Source organism: Microcaecilia unicolor, chromosome 1 (genome assembly GCF_901765095.1).
Source record: "Microcaecilia unicolor chromosome 1, aMicUni1.1, whole genome shotgun sequence".
NCBI classification, from domain to species: Eukaryota; Metazoa; Chordata; class Amphibia; order Gymnophiona; family Siphonopidae; genus Microcaecilia; species Microcaecilia unicolor.
Window position 1 is genome coordinate 434,094,850 of NC_044031.1, and position 17,998 is coordinate 434,112,847.

The 17,998-nt window shown below is 40.2% G+C and overlaps 1 protein-coding gene across 1 annotated transcript in view; it reads left to right on the top strand.

The window, feature by feature from the left end:
* CEP192 (centrosomal protein 192) overlaps nucleotides 1-17,998 on the top strand; it is a 459,635-nt gene that overhangs the window by 418,728 nt on the left and 22,909 nt on the right. The window contains 1 exon segment of the mRNA XM_030212468.1: nucleotides 6,854-6,960. Within this exon segment, the coding sequence (XP_030068328.1) occupies nucleotides 6,854-6,960 (107 nt within the window).

Sequence of the window (17,998 nt, forward strand, 5' to 3'; positions counted from 1 at the left end):
AAGCTGTGAATAAAACCAAGTATCATTTTGCATATCTTTAGGATCATGACATACTGGAATCAGGCAAGTTGCCAAAACTTCTCCAACTGCCTTTTGATGAGAAAGACAGAAATCAGTTTGGTTCAGTGAAATTGCAAACGCTTCCCAAATATTTTTTGTGGGAAGTAATTGTGACTGTCCACAAGGTATGTACAAACAACAACACAGTAGAAGCAATGTAATGGAATTAGCATTAAGCGCTGCAATAATAGCCACTACGAAGTTATCATCAGTCTTTTCAATATGAGCTTTTTCTAAAGTCTCTGTAGCTTGTTGACTCAAGGCTTTAATTTGTCCCCAAGTAACAGGAGCATTAGGTTGACGAGTCACTGACCGTTTGCGTGTTTGCATCTGCGGTCCTTGAAGGGTGAGTGTGAAATTGGGAATTGGGTTGTGAAGACCTTGATGCCACGACATGAGGTTTCACCCACTTTGCTGGAATCCACACCGGGCCAGAATCTGTTTGAACAGCAGCGTAACCACGACCCCAGGTAAGGAGAGGCACAGGGGAACTCCACTGATCAGAAGGTAGTTGTCGGTATATGACCAAAGGACGAGATAAAGGTGGGGCAGGAGTACGAAAATGTTGTTCAAATCTGGAAGAAAAAGTTTTTGTAGCAGGATTATTGATGAGATTGAGATGATTCAGTGTGTAAAGGATTTGTGCTAAGCATTCATCAATGCTTACTCTATGACGGAGAATACCGTCTTTTTTTGTAGTCAGATTACTTAAAGCAGTTTTCAGTGTGCGATTAGCACGTTCAACAATAGCTTGACCAGTGGAGTTATAGGGGATACCAAAAAGGTGCTCAATATGCCAGAGGGTCAGGAACTCCTGTAAGGAGGTGGAAGTATAAGCAGGGGCATTGTCTGTCTTGAGAGTTTTAGGAACACCCATGACCGCAAAAGTTTGGAGAAGATGAGAGCGGACATGAGATGTAGTTTCCCCTTTTTGTGCAGTGACCCACAAAAATCCAGAATGAGTATCAACAACCACATGAAGCTTAGACCATTGACCAAAAGGGGGAAAGTGAGTAACGTCCATTTGCCAGAGGCTATTAACTTCCAGACCACGAGGATTAACTCCAGGAAAAAAGGTAGTAGGAGCTGAAAAGGAACATTGTGGACAATTTTTGATAATAGCTCTAGCTTCTTCTAAAGAAATTTGAAACTGGCGAGCTAGGCTAGGTGCATTTTGATGATGAAGTTCATGACTGCAGTGTGCTGTGGAGAAAAAATGAAGATGGCGATCCGCTCGAGCATTCCCTTCAGACAGACCACCAGGAAAAGGTTGATGACTGCGGATATGACCTATAAAGAGAGAAGAAAGGCGATTCTCCAAGTAACCTTGGAGGGTTAACAGTAAAGCATAAAAAGAGGCATCCATTTTGAATGATACATAACTGTCGGGCATGCGACGGACAAGATTAGCACAATATTGACTGTCAACAATAAGATTCAGTGGTTGATCTGAAAATAAAGAAAGAGCCAGGATGATGGCAGCAAGCTCTGAACGTTGAGCAGAGGTTTGTGGAGAGGTAAACTTGACGTGCCATTTGTTCAGATTGTACCAAGTAACCACCCCACGAGTGGGACTACCATCTGTAAAGACGGTGAGAGCAGTAGGGAGTGGACGTAAAGAAATGGGATCATGAAGAGTGATTGGCAAAATGGATGTGCCCTGTATGCGAGGGTCTTTAGGATAGTGGCAATCTATAATACCAACATAAGTGGCTAAAATAAATTGCAAGTCGTCGGAGAACTGAATCATTTTTTCCCACTGCCACAAAGAATGAGGAATGATGAGTTTAAGAATGTCGAAACCAGTCATGAATGTTGCTCGCTCTCGAGCTTTAGTAATCAGCAAGGCTAGTTGCTGGGGCCATTGTGTAATAGTAGAATGGAGAGTATTCTGTAAATAGACCCATTCTATCAATTTCGGAGGAGTTGTATCTTGATATAAGACACCAAACGGTTGTCGGTGGGTGGGGTCTTTGAGAACGCAAAAACAAAAAAGGGCAAATGCATCTCGTCTATCTGTCCATTTTGTTTGTAAGATTTGATCCAATTGTGACAGAATTGTTTGTTGCGATGCAGTGAGTGTAATTAATTCAGCAGGTGTTTTATGACCTTTTAATGCGAGAAACAGGGGTTGTAAAAATTCTGTAGGAAGTTTCAAGTAGGGACGTAACCAATTGAGATTTCCTAAAATCTCTTGTAATTGATGTAATGTCGTGGGAGACTGTAAATTGAGATGAGGAGCGACAGGTTGGGCTGCAGCTTTAGTCATACGGAAACCTAGATATAAATAGGGTTCCTTTTCTTGAACCTTCTCTGAGGCAATTGTTAATCCTGAGGAGGCCAAGATAGAAATTAAAGTAGATTTCCAAGAAGGGGGAAGAGTTATCCCTGCAATTAGTATATCATCCATATAATGATATACCAAAAGTTGAGGGAAATAGGCACGAAATGGTTGCAAGGCTTGATGAACATAGTATTGACAAATAGTGGGTGAATTTAACATTCCCTGGGGCAAAACTTTCCAACAATACCTAGTAGTAGGGTGTGCATTATTGTAAACAGGTACAGTAAAAGCAAAGTATTTATAATCTTTTTCCTGGAGAGGAATTGAAAAAAAACAATCCTTCAGATCTATAATAGCTAATTGATAATCATAAGGAATCAAATTAGGATTTGGAATACCACATTGTAACGGGCCCATTGGTTCTAAAATCGCATTAATAGCTCGTAGGTCATGTAAAATCTCCATTTTCCGGATTTTTTCTTGATCACAAATACCGGAGTATTATATGGAGAATTGGTAGGCTCAATGTGATTTAATTGTAATTGTTCTTCCACCAATTGATGTAAAATCAACAGTTTTTCTCTGGTAATCGGCCACTGCTCTACCCAAACAGGTTTGTCAGTTTTCCATTCCAAAGGAAGAGAAAAAGACATATTTATGAACTGTTAATCAGGTAGGATCAATGATGCATCTAATTGTTCCAAAAGGTCACGACCCCATAAATTAAAGGGTACTTGTAAAATACAGGGCTTAATATGTCCTAGAACCTTGGTATCGTTAGGATATGTAATAGATAACCATTGAGAACTTTGGGAGGCTGACTGAGTTCCCCCTATTCCTGTCACATGTGAAGTATCTTCAATGGGCCATTCCACAGGCCATTGTTTATAAGCTATGACAGAAACATCCGCCCCGGTATCTAATATACCAACAAAGGGCTTTTGTTGCAATAAAAATTGAGCAGTGGGTCGTGCATTAGAAACCGGTTTTAAAACTGCACTTACCTGTCGCGTAGATCCAAAGCCCCCTGTACGAGAGACAGTAGAAGGAATAGGTGCTGTAAAATATGGTAAAATAATTAATTGTGCCCACGAGTCCCCGGGAGAAATTGTTAAAGGTGATGAGGACCATACTTGAATTTTAACAATGCCTGTGTAATCAGCATCAATAACTCCAGGGATAACATGAATACCTGCCTTCGATGCAGAGGAGCGAGGTAATACTAAACCTACAGTAGCCGCTGGAATGGGTCCTTTAAAGGTAGTATTATATACCAAAACTTCATGAGGTAAGATGGCAGTTTTACATTCCGCTGCAATAAGGTCAATTCCTGCACTACCTTGTGTAGCAGTAGTACTATGAGCAAAAGACCCTTGCACTCCCTTTGGACCGAGGTTAGGAGTTAACCCGGAGCAAAGTTTTTTGGGGGTGGCGGTGTGGAATTAATTGGATTAGAGCGACATTGATTGGCCCAATGATATCCTTTTTGACATCGAGGACATTTTCGAGAAGGTCGAGAAGGTCCTTTTGCAAAGTTGGCACCCCCTCCTGGGGCTCTACACTGAGCTCGAAAATGTCCTGGTTTCTTACAATTAAAACACGTCCCCTGTGGCTTATTACCTTTTTGTATAGCTCCTGCTAACAAATTCATAGAATAACCATGAGTCCCCACATCTGCACATGCGCTCAATAAATCTGCTAAAGTAATTCCTGGGCGATGAGCTACAGTCTGCAATGCCTTTTTGCAATCTGAATTTGCATTTTCTTGGGCTAATTTAATCAATAACTCTGTTTGCGCATCAAGATTATCAATTTGCCTAGTTACAGCTTCCTGCAATCGATTAACAAATTGAAGGTAAGATTCGGTTGCACCCTGTTTAATTGATGCAAAAGATTTTGTTGGTTTATTCCCTTCTGGTGTTCTTTTAAATGCTCGCAAGATACAAGTGCCTATGGCTTGAAAACAGGTATCGTTTTGTTGAATTTGCATATCAAGGGTTGAAAATGGTCCCGATCCATAAATTTGATCAGGCACCAAATTAGTCCCAGTGATAAGTTGTGCTGCTTGCTTATATTCATTATCCCACACTACATATTGCGCAGGAGTTAACAGCATACGGAAAAGGTCTTTCCAATCTTTTGGAGTCATTAAGTAACCGTTACTAATCCCTTCTATCATGCCTTGAACAAATGAACTTTTTAAACCTGATTCTACGATAGCTCTACGTAATTCTCTCAAAACTTGATAAGGTAGAGCAGTCCATTCTGCATGATGTGTTTCGTTCCCTGCCTCTATTGTTGTAGTTCTAGTAACTGGGTATAAATTAGGATTAGGTTCCGAATTATCCCATAGATCATCGTTCCAAATGAATTCACCATTTTTTCGTGCTTGCTGTATACCTAATTGAATTAAACTAGGTCGTTCTACGCTCTTTGGTGTTTTGGTAATAATAACGCTATCATTAGCGTTGTTGTTTTGGATATTTTCAATTGGTTTATTAGGGGTAGTAGTAGTAAAGTCAGGAGTTTTGTTTTGCTCTTCCCTTCCCATATCGGTGGCCAGCCGACAAGAAGGAGGAGAAGGTGTAGGTCCAAGAGTCGCGGGAGGTAAAAGAGACCAGGTCTTGCCTGGCAATTTGTTGGATATATTTTCGTTAGTAATGCCTGTCAATCCAGAAGAGAGAATTACTATAGTAGAATATATCTCTCTCCAAGTCAATAATATAGGAGTCGAAACTCTAGGCTCTAAACGAAACTGCTGCCCTATCTTTTCCCATGTTTGAGGATCGAATGATCCCTTCTCTGGATACCAGGGACATTGACAAACTATTTCCTCAATTAAACGCTCTATATCTTTAAGAGTTATTGGATTTCGGGAGGAACCATATCTTTGCGTTATAGTATATAGCTCCTGTGCATGTTGTTTATGTGATGATGTTAAATTTCCCCCCATACTTACAGTGTTCCGTAGAAGGAATGGCGCGCTGACTGTTCCAGTCGTAGTAAGTACGTCACGTTTTCACCGATCACGTCGGGGATCACCAGATGTTGCAAAATAACTCTCCTCTCGTGTGTCTGGGCAAAAAACTCTTTATTTGGGAGTCAATCCCCTTCTTATATACTCTATGAATATTCATGGATATTACATGTATTATCATTACTATTGGTTACATTTTGCTTACACAACCATGATCATGCATTGCTTACAAGAACAACTCTACATGAACAGCTCGTGAACCTGCTCAGGAATGTACAAACATCACCTGCTATTCTGCTACTTTCTCAGGAAAGAACAAAAACATCACATGCTAGATTCTCAGGAATATACAAAACATCATCTGCTGCCTGTATCCAAATACATTCTATCTACACCATTTTTAAAACCCCTTTTTAACAATGGCTTTGTCAGTTTCTGAACTAGAAGTGGAATCAGTCTTTTGGTCTAACAACCATTTAGTTAGTCTAGTCTGAGAGGATTACCATTCTCAGTTGATGCAATGAATGGCACTGTTTGGACTTTAGAAAAAAAAATTGAGCCGTCTCTTTTAGAAAAACAGGTTAAGTAAATGACTTGGTTGTTTGCCAGAATCATCAGTTAACTGTGGTTTGACAGATTAGCTCCTGCATGTTTTCATCAGTTACATTGTTAAATCCTTTCCATGATGCACCACTAAATTAAGGCAAATGAAGTGTAAAAATAAATATATAGAATGGATATGGCAAAAAAAAAATCCAAATTCCAATCTGACAAATATGATAATTTGTCCCAAACTAAAGCTTATATAGTGATCATTCTGGAAGCAAAACAATCCTTTCTAAGTCAAACAAATTTGACTTCAATTTTTCTGTTGAGATTTGGCATTCCCTTCCTACTTTTTATTCTGTTTTAGATTACAAAAAAAAATTGCAACCTTTGACAAAATCCAAAGGTTTGTTAAGATGTTGGTACAATTCAATGACAGATTGAAGCTTTTAATGCAGACATAACCAGGGACAGCAGAACACCTTTGGTTTGCTTGGCCCTCTCTAACCAAAAAAGATGTCCAGCCCTGCCTCCAAACTCTCTAATTGCTGATGCTCTGTTGAGCAAAATTTGGTAGGTCCATGGCCCCAGTGGCTCACCCCATTCCACTGCCTATGGATGTGCAATTGTTCATATATTACATTAAATTAATATGGAATAATCTGCTTTATGCTTTCTTTTGCTGCTATTATTTCAGGTCTTACAAACATACTTGTGTTATAGTTGCCCACAGTATCTTGCACTGCCTGATTCTACTCTGTTGTCTTCTGGCTTACAACAGCATTTTGTGATGCACACTGATCTTCTGATCAGCATATACAGTTGGGTTCTATGTTAAAATCTAACCAGGTCTAAAATTTTAAACATTTTTTTTGCATTACTAGGAGTGGATTTTGGTCTGTAGTAGTTCTAGTGGTGGTTTTTTTCCTTGTTTTTTGAAATGGAAATTTTTTAGGCGGAATTCTAAAGCAAATATTTACCAACAGGGAAAACGAGATGGACCTGGAAGAATTTGTACTGAATCCCTTTTGAAAACTGAAGTTCCTGCTAAGCCTAGAAGATGCGACTCAGATGCTTCAGCTCTAAAACTGGGGTATGTAGTACTTGCATTAATGTCATAGATGTTGGTACTAAAACAACAGTGAAATCCAAGAGAGGGGTTAGATATTAATCATATTTTTAAACAAATATCAAAAACGCATGCATATATGTAAAGCAACATGAGAAAAAAGTCAATAGAACATAAACGAGCAATTATATTTCTCTGAGAGTTAGCAGGGTATGCAGACTTCTCATATGGGGTGACAACATCCAACAGAGACTAAGCTGGAGAAAAGTAAATGATGCTCTAAGCTTTTTGATGGTGTACAGAGCCACCTGGGCTCCAGTTTTTGCATGAAGCCCATTGAATGTTCATTTATATTTCCATAGGTATTTTTCCCTCCTCTTAGGAACCATTTAGGGTTTTTCTGATTTTCAGTATAGTTTGCCATTGTCTTCACAAGTATCAGTACATCAGTCAGTTTTTGCCATTGAACCTTTTCATTTCACATAAGAGATTTTTCTACTGATGTCCCAGAAACAGAAGACTCCCAACAGCCTCAAGAAGAAACCTAGAAATCATAGTGGTGTGACAAGATGAGGTTAGTCACTGTCACCCATGAATCATATCTGATGTGCCATGGGCCTGAACACAATGTTGTGACAGCTATCAAAAGCTGTCAAGGGAAAGAGAAGAAACTCTTTGGTTTGACTGAGTCTGCACAAGTTCATCAACAGTGGGCAGGGCTGCATCAGACAGTGAGGATGCGTCAATATCAAGGAGACATTGTACCTCAGGAGTTCCAGGAGGTGTCACTTCCTCTCCGGCAGCCCAAGCGTCATTTTCAGCAAAAGTCTTTGATGAAGAGCTAGACAGGAGGTTCTAGGAGATACTGAGTCACTATCTTGCAAGGATCAGTACATTGATACCATCTATGCCAAGGAAGGTTCAGCCTATTCTGGAGGCATGTACTTGATGCCAAGTCATTAAAAAATATCAACATTGGTACCAGCCACCAGATGTCCATCTCCGATGCTTTTGGGAGAAAACTTTGCCAAGGCACTGGGCTACATCAGACTCTGTACTTCAACAGACCGAGTGAGCCCTCACAGTTTTTGTCTTCTAGCCAGTTTTACACTTGGACCTCTTCTACAGAATGTTTTCCTGGAAGTCTGAACAGTCCTGGCAGTATAGTTAGAGCTGAAGATTACTCTAATCGAGAGTTCTCTACCAGTCTCCCCTCTGACCCCACTCCTCCATAGGAGAGAGAGTCCATTTTAATCAGGGAAATAGATGAAACCATTCCATTTAAGATAGAGAAGGAGATAGAGCCCAGGGCAGCAAGGCTAGATAGCCTTCAGTTTTTTGCCTCCCCTCCCCCACCCTCTTTGGCCAGGAAAGCCATGGCCATGCTTATTAATAGCATCCTTCAGAAGACACAGATCAGAATATAGGAGATTCTCCCCCCTCCCCACTCAACCCTATGCAACCGGTTAAACAAAGTTTCCAGGATTTAACAAACAGCAGTTAACACACCAGTCAATGGTGGTTGAATCCACTCTCAAGAATGCCAAATGAATGAGGACTCACTGTTCAGCAAACTAGTTTGACTTTTAGGTAAACTAAGTGGTCAACCCTAGATTGGTAGCTTTCTAGGGGTTGGCAAAGATCAGTTGTAGTCGCAGCAAAAAAAAAAAAAAAAGCCCTATACAAAAATAGTACTATACCAAAAAGGTTTCTTTAAACTTCATTAAGTGAGACATTTAAAATCTTTCTCTCAGCAAGAAACTGTTGACCTGTCCTTCAAGCATTTATTTTACCATTACTGGACTACTTGTAAATCTTTTGTTTCTGGGTGCCTAAGGTTGGATGATAAAGGGGGAGATGCACAAAGTTTACCATTCTTGCAACGTTTCTTTAGACCAGTTGTAGCCAGTCTAAAGCAGGCTTTATTTAGCGTCTAATGCACAAAGGGGTTCTACATGGCTTTAACCATTCTTCGTAGCAGCTACCAGTAATCCAATGCAAATTTGCTATAATGAGCTCATCAGTATTAAAATGAGCATTCCATGCGATGCACAGAAAGGAGTGCCTACCTTTTAACATTCAAAATTTTCTAGCAAGTCAGAAGCTATCCTTGTGTGACCAATCCTGGGTCTTGGACTGTGGGGGGATTTTCTTTTCATCTCTATCATGTTCCACATTCTCTATGGGCTTTTTGCCTTTTGCACATGAGCTCCATGTACTTTTTTACTTCCTTCCAGGACATGGGGCTCCATATGGCTTTTCCTTTTCTTCTTCTGTTGCCTAGGCGTAGGCAGAAAGTGAACTCCCGGATTTGGCACAGGCAGGATCTCATCCCACCGGCTGAGTGTATAACAGTGATTCCTTTTCTTGCACAGAACATGGACGCTTTCCGAGAGACTGTTTTTTCCCTTGCAGAATTTCTGTGCAACTAATTTGCGATTCCCTTTGTGCTTCGGTCTCTGTTTACAAATTGATAGATTCGACATCGGCTACCATATTTAGCAGTGCCTTTGAGCATTGACGCCTAAAGCACTTCAAGTGGCCCAAAACACTGCTGCTCGGTTAATCTCTGATCTTTCCCGTACTGAGGATATTGCTCCTGTTCTGAAAGACCTGCATTGGCTGCCTGTCCAATGGCGGGTAAAATTTAAGGTGATGTGTTTAATTTTCAAAGCTTTGTATAATGTAGCCCCTCTTGCTGCTTCTCTCAGGATCTACCACCCTAATTGATCTTTACATTCTGGAGAGAAATTGTTATTGCATGTATCCTCTTTCAAACTTGATTGGATATTTATTATTCTGTTGTTTTTATATTGAAGGTACTCTTTTACGGAATTTATTACATCTTGAGTTACAGTGTACTGAGTCTTTGATTCAATTTCAGCTCAAGACACATTTGCACAAACTTTTCTTTAGTGCAGGTGTGCAAGCATTACTCTGAAAATGTGACTCAGATTTGAACTGAATTATGTGGAGATTCTAATGGTCTGATTTTATATTGTTTTAATTGGTTGGTTTTTATGTTTCATTATGTTTGATTTTGTTATGTATGTTGGCAGTGTAACACACCTAGATCAGTCTGATAGGGCTTGCTATAAATGGTGTTTTTTTTAATTCTTGTCGAAAAACAATATATCAAAAGTAAGATAATATTGATTACACAATAAAGATTGCCATGTTCCATAGAACAATAGAAATAAAAACGAAAATAAACCACAATATTATCATTACAAGGAGGAGAAAGGAGAGATAAAACACTCTAAACCAAAGCGTTGTAGAGGAAAATTAGGAAAACAGCAGGAAAGTAAAACTCATCAGGAGAGTCAAAGATAGAAAATTATCTGGAGGTGGACGATCCAATTACAGCATTTCAAATGGGTGGGGTAGCAGTGATCACAAGACTCAACGGAGATTTTTTTGCTGTCAATTAAACTTGTCATTTGTTGAGAGTCAAAAAACATGTAATTATTACTTTCAAATTTAATACAACATTTACAAGGAAATTGAAGGAAAAAATGGTTTCGCCCAAGGCCACCACCTGCGTTCACAGTTCTTAAAAAGCCTTATGCCTCACTTGCGTGGTCCTAGAGAAATCAGGAAATATAAATATACATTAACCCATAAACAACGCATCCCAATAGCGGAAAAACAGTCTCAAGACCCAGTTTTGGTCAGGTTCAAGGGCAAATAGCTATTAATGTTGCTTGGGATAGCACTTGCTGCTGAGAATTCTCCAGAAGATTAGTTGGCTCCAAACTGTCCACTGAAACATCTCCAGGCTGATTCCCTGATCTTATATAATATGCTCTTGTAATTGGGGGCATAGTTGCCATACTGACAGACTGAAGGCTCATCAAGCCTAGCATCCTGTTTCCAACAAGTACTTGGCAAGATCCCAAAACAGTACAATACATTTTATGCTGGTTATCCTAGAAATAAGCAGTGGATGTTCCCCAAATTCATCTTAATAGTGGCTTATGGACTTTTCTTTTAGGAAATTATCCAAGCCTTTTTAAAAACCCTGCTAATCTAACTGCTTTTACCACATTCTTGACATTGAATTCCACAGTTTAATTACACGTTGAGTGAAGAAATATTTTCTGATATGTTTTAAATTTACTATTTTGTAGCTTCATTGCATATCCCCCTAGTCCTAATATATTTGGAAAGAGCAAACAAGCGATTCACATCTACCAGTTCTACTCCACTCATTATTTTATAGATCTTTATCTTATCTCCCCTCAGCCTTCTTTTCTCCAAACTGATGAATCCTAGCCACTTTAACCTTTCCTCATAGGGAAGTCGGCCCATCCCCGTTATCATTTTTGTCACCCTTCTCTATACCTTCTTTAATTCCACTATATCTTTTTTTGAAATGCGGTGACCAGAATTGCACACAGTATTCGAGGTGCGGTCGCACCATAGAGAGATACAAAGGCATTATAACATCCTTATTTTTGTTTTCCATTCCTTTTCTAATAATACCTATCATTCTTTTTGCTTTCTTAGCCGCTGCCACACACTGAGCAGTGGGTTTCAGCGTATCATCAACGATGACACCTAGATACCTTTCCTGGTTGGTCACTCAGAATGTGGAACCTTGCATCATATAGCTATAGTTCGGGTTCCTCTTTCCCACATGCATCACTTCGCACTTTCTCACATTAAATGTGATCTGCCATTTGGATGCCCAGTCTTGGCCTCTTGTAATTTTTCACAATCCTCTTGCGATTTAACCACGTTGAATAGCTTTGTGTTATCAACAAGTTTAATTACCTCACTAGTTACTCTTATCTCTAGATCATTTATAAATATGTTAAAAAAACAGCAGTTCCAGCACAGACCCCTGGTGAACCCCACTATCTACCCTTCTCCATTGAAAATACTGACAATTTAACCCTACTCAGTTTTTTAACTTTTAGCTTCAACATTTTTTATTGATGAACTTTCAGAGAAACACATTTAACAAGCAAAATGTACAGTAAGTCAAGAGTGAAAAAGCTCTTAAAACCATCAATTTGATACTTTCCTTCATCAATCTTTTAACATTTCCCCCCACCCCCCATAGGTACTTTCCAAGATTTTCTGGTATAAGTGCTAACTACAGGAGCACCTATACAGTATATCAAAATTATATTACCCCAATCATGACATAGATCTAATAACTTCCCTTTTTTGACCACTGTTCATTGAAACTTTATAAGGTTTTTGCTTTGAGTTGACCTTCCCTATCAGCATAACTTCCCACCCCCCTTATCAGTGTCTCTCCCCCCCCCTCCCACCCCCGTTACCCCGAATTCCCTTTGACTGCATCTATGTAATTAGTGAACCATATATGTGTTCCAGAACTTAACAATCGCATCGGCCCAAAAAACAAAAGATCGGCCCGCAAATTCCTCAATCTAAACTTCCCCAGCTGCAAAGGAATTAAATACAAACAGTCATATGCTACTACTTTTGCGTATAAAAGCACACAGATCTGGAACGCACTACCCATGACCCTGAAAAATATGGACAATCTAACCAGCTTTTGCAAATCTTTGAAGACACACCTCTTCATCAAAGCCTACGAAAGACATCCTTAATAATTTATTCCTCAAATCACTCACATGCATCAAAAACACCTTGCACAACACCTTTCTAGCACCTTGTATCTAATTCATCTACTTCCAGCTTATGTATTTAAAATCATATAATGACCTTGCATCTAAATCATTTACTTTCAGCTTATGTATTTAAGATCATGTAATGAATGACTGCATCATAACAACTCTCTGTAAGCCACATTGAGCCTGCAAAAAGGTGGGATAATGTGGGTTACAAATGCAATAAATAATAATAATAATCATATTAATAATCATAGTGTGTTAAGAATTGGGCTCCGGCCTCTCTGAGATAATGTGTCTAAAATATGGCCCCATATTCAGTTTTTTAACTTTTAACAAGTTTTTAATCCACAATAGAAAACTACCTCCTATCCTATGACTCTCCAATTTCGTCTGGAGTCTTTCATGAGGTACTTGTCAAATGTATTTTGAAAATTGAGATACACAATATGAACCGGCTCACCTTTATCCACATGTTTGCAAAACCTCCCAAAAATACGTCTTAACCATCTCAACAGGTGACAAAAAAGGAGACTTAGGAAAGTCCACAAATCTTAAGGAATATTTCCTTCTCCCCTCAGCAAGCACATGCTCTCCGCTATAGTGTGCTTCTTCCAATGCAGAAAACACAAATTGGTCAAGAGTCTAACTTGGGAGGGCTCAAGCACCATCCTCAGTAGGAATGGTGTATGACTTGCCCTTTCACTTCCCCATCAGAGCCAGTCTTTCAAGCAGCAGTACTGACCAAATGGAGCTTATACCACTGCATCCTCTCCTGGCGCCATCTTTACTTTTCTCCACCTATAAAGGTTTTAAATAAATAAGAGGATATATGAAGGACAACAATGAAAATGCAGAAATGCTAGGCAACTTCTGTTCAGTCTTCACTGAAGAAGGGATTGGAGACAGCCCTCAGTGAGAGACGGTAGATACAGTACAGAGAGAAAAATGCCATACTAATGATGGGTTTCACATGGAAATGCAAACTAAAAGTGAAGAAGTTATGGGATATATCCTAGATTTAAGGATGGGTGTTGGGTTCTGTATGTGAATTTCTGTATGCAGCTGGGCGAACTTGATTGACTGTTTTGGACTTTTGCATTCTGTCAAGGGAATCAAAGATCTGGCAAAAAGATTCCATAGTTCTGCAAGTATATTTAGAAATGTTTTTGCAGCTAATAGAGGTGGTGGTTTTTTTTGTTACAGTTACAGGATGACACACATTTTAGTTTTGACTCCCAAGAGTGTCAACCTAAAATGTTTAGTATGTTTTTGAAAGAAAAATCTCCATGCAAAGTATTGTCTGTTCCTTCTAGTATCTCCACAATGAATTTGAGTGTTTATATTCCACTTTACCAAGAACAGTTGAAGGCAGATTACATGCAAGCCTAAACTGTAAGATCCATGTAGTTAACATCAGAATAACCTATATTACATAACAATCTTATAGTTAAACATACAATGAGATCATTTAGCTTACCAACTATAAAATAATGAGTGGAGTGGAATGGGTAGATGTGAAGCGTCTGTTTACGCTTTCCAAAAATACTAGGACTAGGGGGCATGCGATGAAGCTACAGTGTAGTAAATTTAAAACGAATTGGAGAAAATGTTTCTTCAGTCAGTGTGTAATTAAACTCTGGACTTCATTGCCAGAGAATGTGGTAAAGGCAGCTAGCTTAGCTGAGTTTTAAAAAGATTTGGACGGCTTCCTAAAGACAAAGTCCATTGACCATTATTAAATGGACTTGGGGAAAATCCACTATTTCTGAGATAAGCAATATAGAATGTTTTGTACTTTTTTGGGGATCTTGCCAGGTATTTGTGACCTGGATTGGCCACTGTTGGAAACAGGATGCTGGGCTTGATGGACCTTTGGTCTTTCCCAGTATGGCAATACTTATAGGTACTTAACTATAAATCAGCTAGGTAGATACAAATTTACAGAATGACTGTCTTCGAGACATGTCCAAAATCCCAGTTGGAGGATAAATTTCAGCTCTAAGTGTAGAGAATTCCAAGCCGCTGAGCCCTTCTCTGAAATATTTATTTCTAATTTCTTACAATTTAAATGTTTTGTAGCAAATATACTTAAAGTAAATTTCTTCAGCTGAACACAGTAGCCTTTGTGGAATACATAAAGAAGCATAAGAACTAAGGTACACTGAATCCAACCCATATATTATTTTAAAGGCAAACAACAATTATTTAAAAATAATCTGGGTGTTCACCGGGAGTCAGTCAGCCAAGAAAGTTAATATTGCAGTAGTCAGAGTGGTTCACAACAGTCGATTGAGCAATTATCTGCAATTGTGTAGTGTTCAAATATGATATGATAAACTAGTTTCAATTTATAGAAGAGTTTCTTCACAAGAATTAATACATTAGATTCCATACTTAATTTAGAATTAAAAATCACCTCTTAAGATCTTTGATTCACTAAACAAAGGTGCATTAAATCCTAATAAACTTGAGTTAGTATGAGGTTACTCAGTATTTCAACCTTCTGCCCATAAGATCTTTGTTTTCTCAGGATTTAATTTCTGAAAATTATCATGTGTCCAACTCTGTTTCATTAAAAGGATCTATACATAGTTGTATATATCTTGAAGAGTGGTCCAAGGAGAAAAAAACAATGGAAATATCATTGGCATATGGATAGTAATGGATAAAGGTGAACCCTGGTGAGCTCATTGGGACATTGACCAAGAAGCCAAGAGACACCCATGCCAACTTGTAATGTTCTGTTGTTCAAGAATCCTGAAAAACAGCTCAAAGCAGTACCTGCAGGCCCAGCAGTGCATAAACAAAAAAGCAGCACTCATGGCGCACCAGGTCAAATACTACTAATATATCCAATTGCATAATGAAAACCTGGTGACATCTACCTAAAAGGTTTCTTAAGTCAGTTAACAAAGTGGTCAGCACAGTACTATATGAGCTGTGAAAGCCCGAGTGCATTAGGTCAAGCAAGCTAAAATCGGAAAGATGGTTGTTATATAACCACAGCTGTCTCTACTATCGGGAAAGTTTCTACAGGTAGTAGTTTAAACACACGTTGGGGCTCATTTTCAAAGCACTTAGACTTACAAAGTTCCATAGGTTAATATGGAACTTTGTAAGTCTAAGTGCTTTGAAAATACAGCTGTCTGTGTCTCTCTTCAAAGTAGGGGGAGGGGCCAACACCACTTGTCCCAGATCAGTTGGAAAACAGCCCTCTTGGAACAAATGGTTTACAAACTGATCTACCCTAGCATTAGTCTGACATTCCCCTGTATAGCCTTCCTGAGCAAGTCTAATGGACAGTTACCGACATACTTCTAAATCAGTGTTTTAATAGCACTAATGGAGACGTAAGAAATGACATTTGAATAAGGAGCCTTCATCCTTTTTAGGTGACGTCTCCTTTTGACAAGACTCTAAGTCTGTGGTAACAAACTGCCTGAAGATCTTCCTCTGAGTTAACGTCAGGGGGCAGAAGTTAAACGTTTAAGTACCCAAGAGTTCGTTAATACAGTTTTGATTCCTAGCAATCAATTTAGAATAAAATAATTTCTTATCGTAATCATTTATTCCTTAACCGGATTACACCATGCAATTCTGGAAAAGAAATCTGTGAATTCCTGTCAAATCCTCTCCAGTTTCCTAAATTCCCTTTTTTTTTTTCTGGTAATCATATGCCAGAAGGTGAGAAAATTGTGCTATTGAGCTGAATTGGGTCAGGGGGCAGACTAATTATTGTATTAATCAAGGGATCTATTGAAATCATTTGTCCTATAAACAAAGTTATATAGAGACAGAAAAGGTATCTTCTTTTCAAAGGGAGTGTTAAGGAAAGAGGAAGCCCTTATCCTTTTTTGGAAATTGAAATTCAGATTACCTGAATCCCTCTCTATATCTGATACAAAAATCATGGTGGTTGATTCCTCAAATATTTATAAATAAACTTGAAACTCAGGGTGTACAAACATTACTTTCCTGGGAGATTTACAGCGTTAAAGCTTGAGACAGAAGAGAATTTGTAGCTTTATTGAAAACTAGTAAAAAAAAGGCCCATTTCAGACACAAATGAAACGGGCGCTAGCAAGGTTTTCCTCGGAGTGTGTGTGATAGTCACTGTGTGAGGGAGAGTGAATGTGCGAGTGTGTGTGTGAGAGAGTGAGACTGGGTGCGAGTGTGTGTGTGAGAATGAGAGTGTGTCCCAGGGTCCCCCCTCTCTCTCCCTCCCTCCCTGTTCCAGGGTCCTCGTCCCCCCTCTCCCTCCCTCCCAGTTCCAGGTTCCCCCCTCCCTGTTCCAGAGTCTTGTTCCCCCCTCCCAGTTCTAGGGGCCCCCCTCCCAGTTCCAGGGTCGTCCCCCCTCCCTCTGTTTGAGTGCCATGGTCACCCCCTCCCTCTCTCTGACTTTCAGGGTCTCCTCCGTCCGAGTTTCAGGGTCTCCCCCTTCCTTTGTCCGAGTTTCAGGGTCTCCCTCCCTCCCTCCGAGTTTCAGGGTCTCCCCCCTCCCTCCCTCCCTCCGAGTTTCAGGGTCGCTCTCCCCCCCTCCGAGTTTCAGGGTCCCCCTTCCCTCCCTCCCTCCGAGTTTCAGGGTTCTCTTCGTCCAAGTTTCAGGTTCCCCCCTGTATGTTTGTGTGTTGTAGAGTTTGTTTGGCTTTCAATCTGACGGACAGCGGGCGTGGTTTCTGTTGGACTGTCAGTCCTTTGTTTTTCTTTCTGGCTGCCGTGGGTGCCGTTTTTGACCGGCAGCGGGCGGGCGAGCTGGCTGTTTCTGTGCTATTTGTTTTGACGGGGCGGGCTGCAGGTCAACTCGCGCTGCTAGGCGGGCGGGCTGGCGTTGGCGTGCGGGGTGGCGAGCTGCAGGTCGACTCGCACTGTTGTTGCTTGGGCTCTCTGGATGACGTCATCCGAGGCTTCAGTCCCAGGCACAGCCAATCAGAATGGAGGCACGGGCCCAGGCAGCTTCATGGATTGTTCATCCTTCCTATATAATAATTTGCACCGTGAACATTCCATGAAGCTACCAACAATGAAGAATGACAACTCAGATGCAGCAGCTCATAGGTTTGCTTGCTCTTTTTTGAATGGGAATGGAAACCGAGACTACTGACCTATTGGTTTCAATTTTTTGACTTCATCCCGTCTCCTGTTTTCATTCAACGCCCTTAGCAGTCACCTCTGTGTCCCAAACGCCATCTACTCCCTGTTCCCATTGGCCGCGACCAAAAAAAAAAATACACAAGTGCAGGGCCGCAGCAGCCTTCAAGCATGCACTGTCGGCTTTGCTGGTCCTCTGCCCCTGCTGACGTCAACTTCCAGGGGCAGAGGACCGGCAAAAGTGACAGCACATGCTTGAAGGCTGTTATTGTTTTTCTGCCGCTGCCGCACTGCTGTTTGCAGTAGCGGTTCAGGCGGGCGGGAGGTCAGGATTTGCTACGGCATCCCAGAGAAGTTGCTGTGGT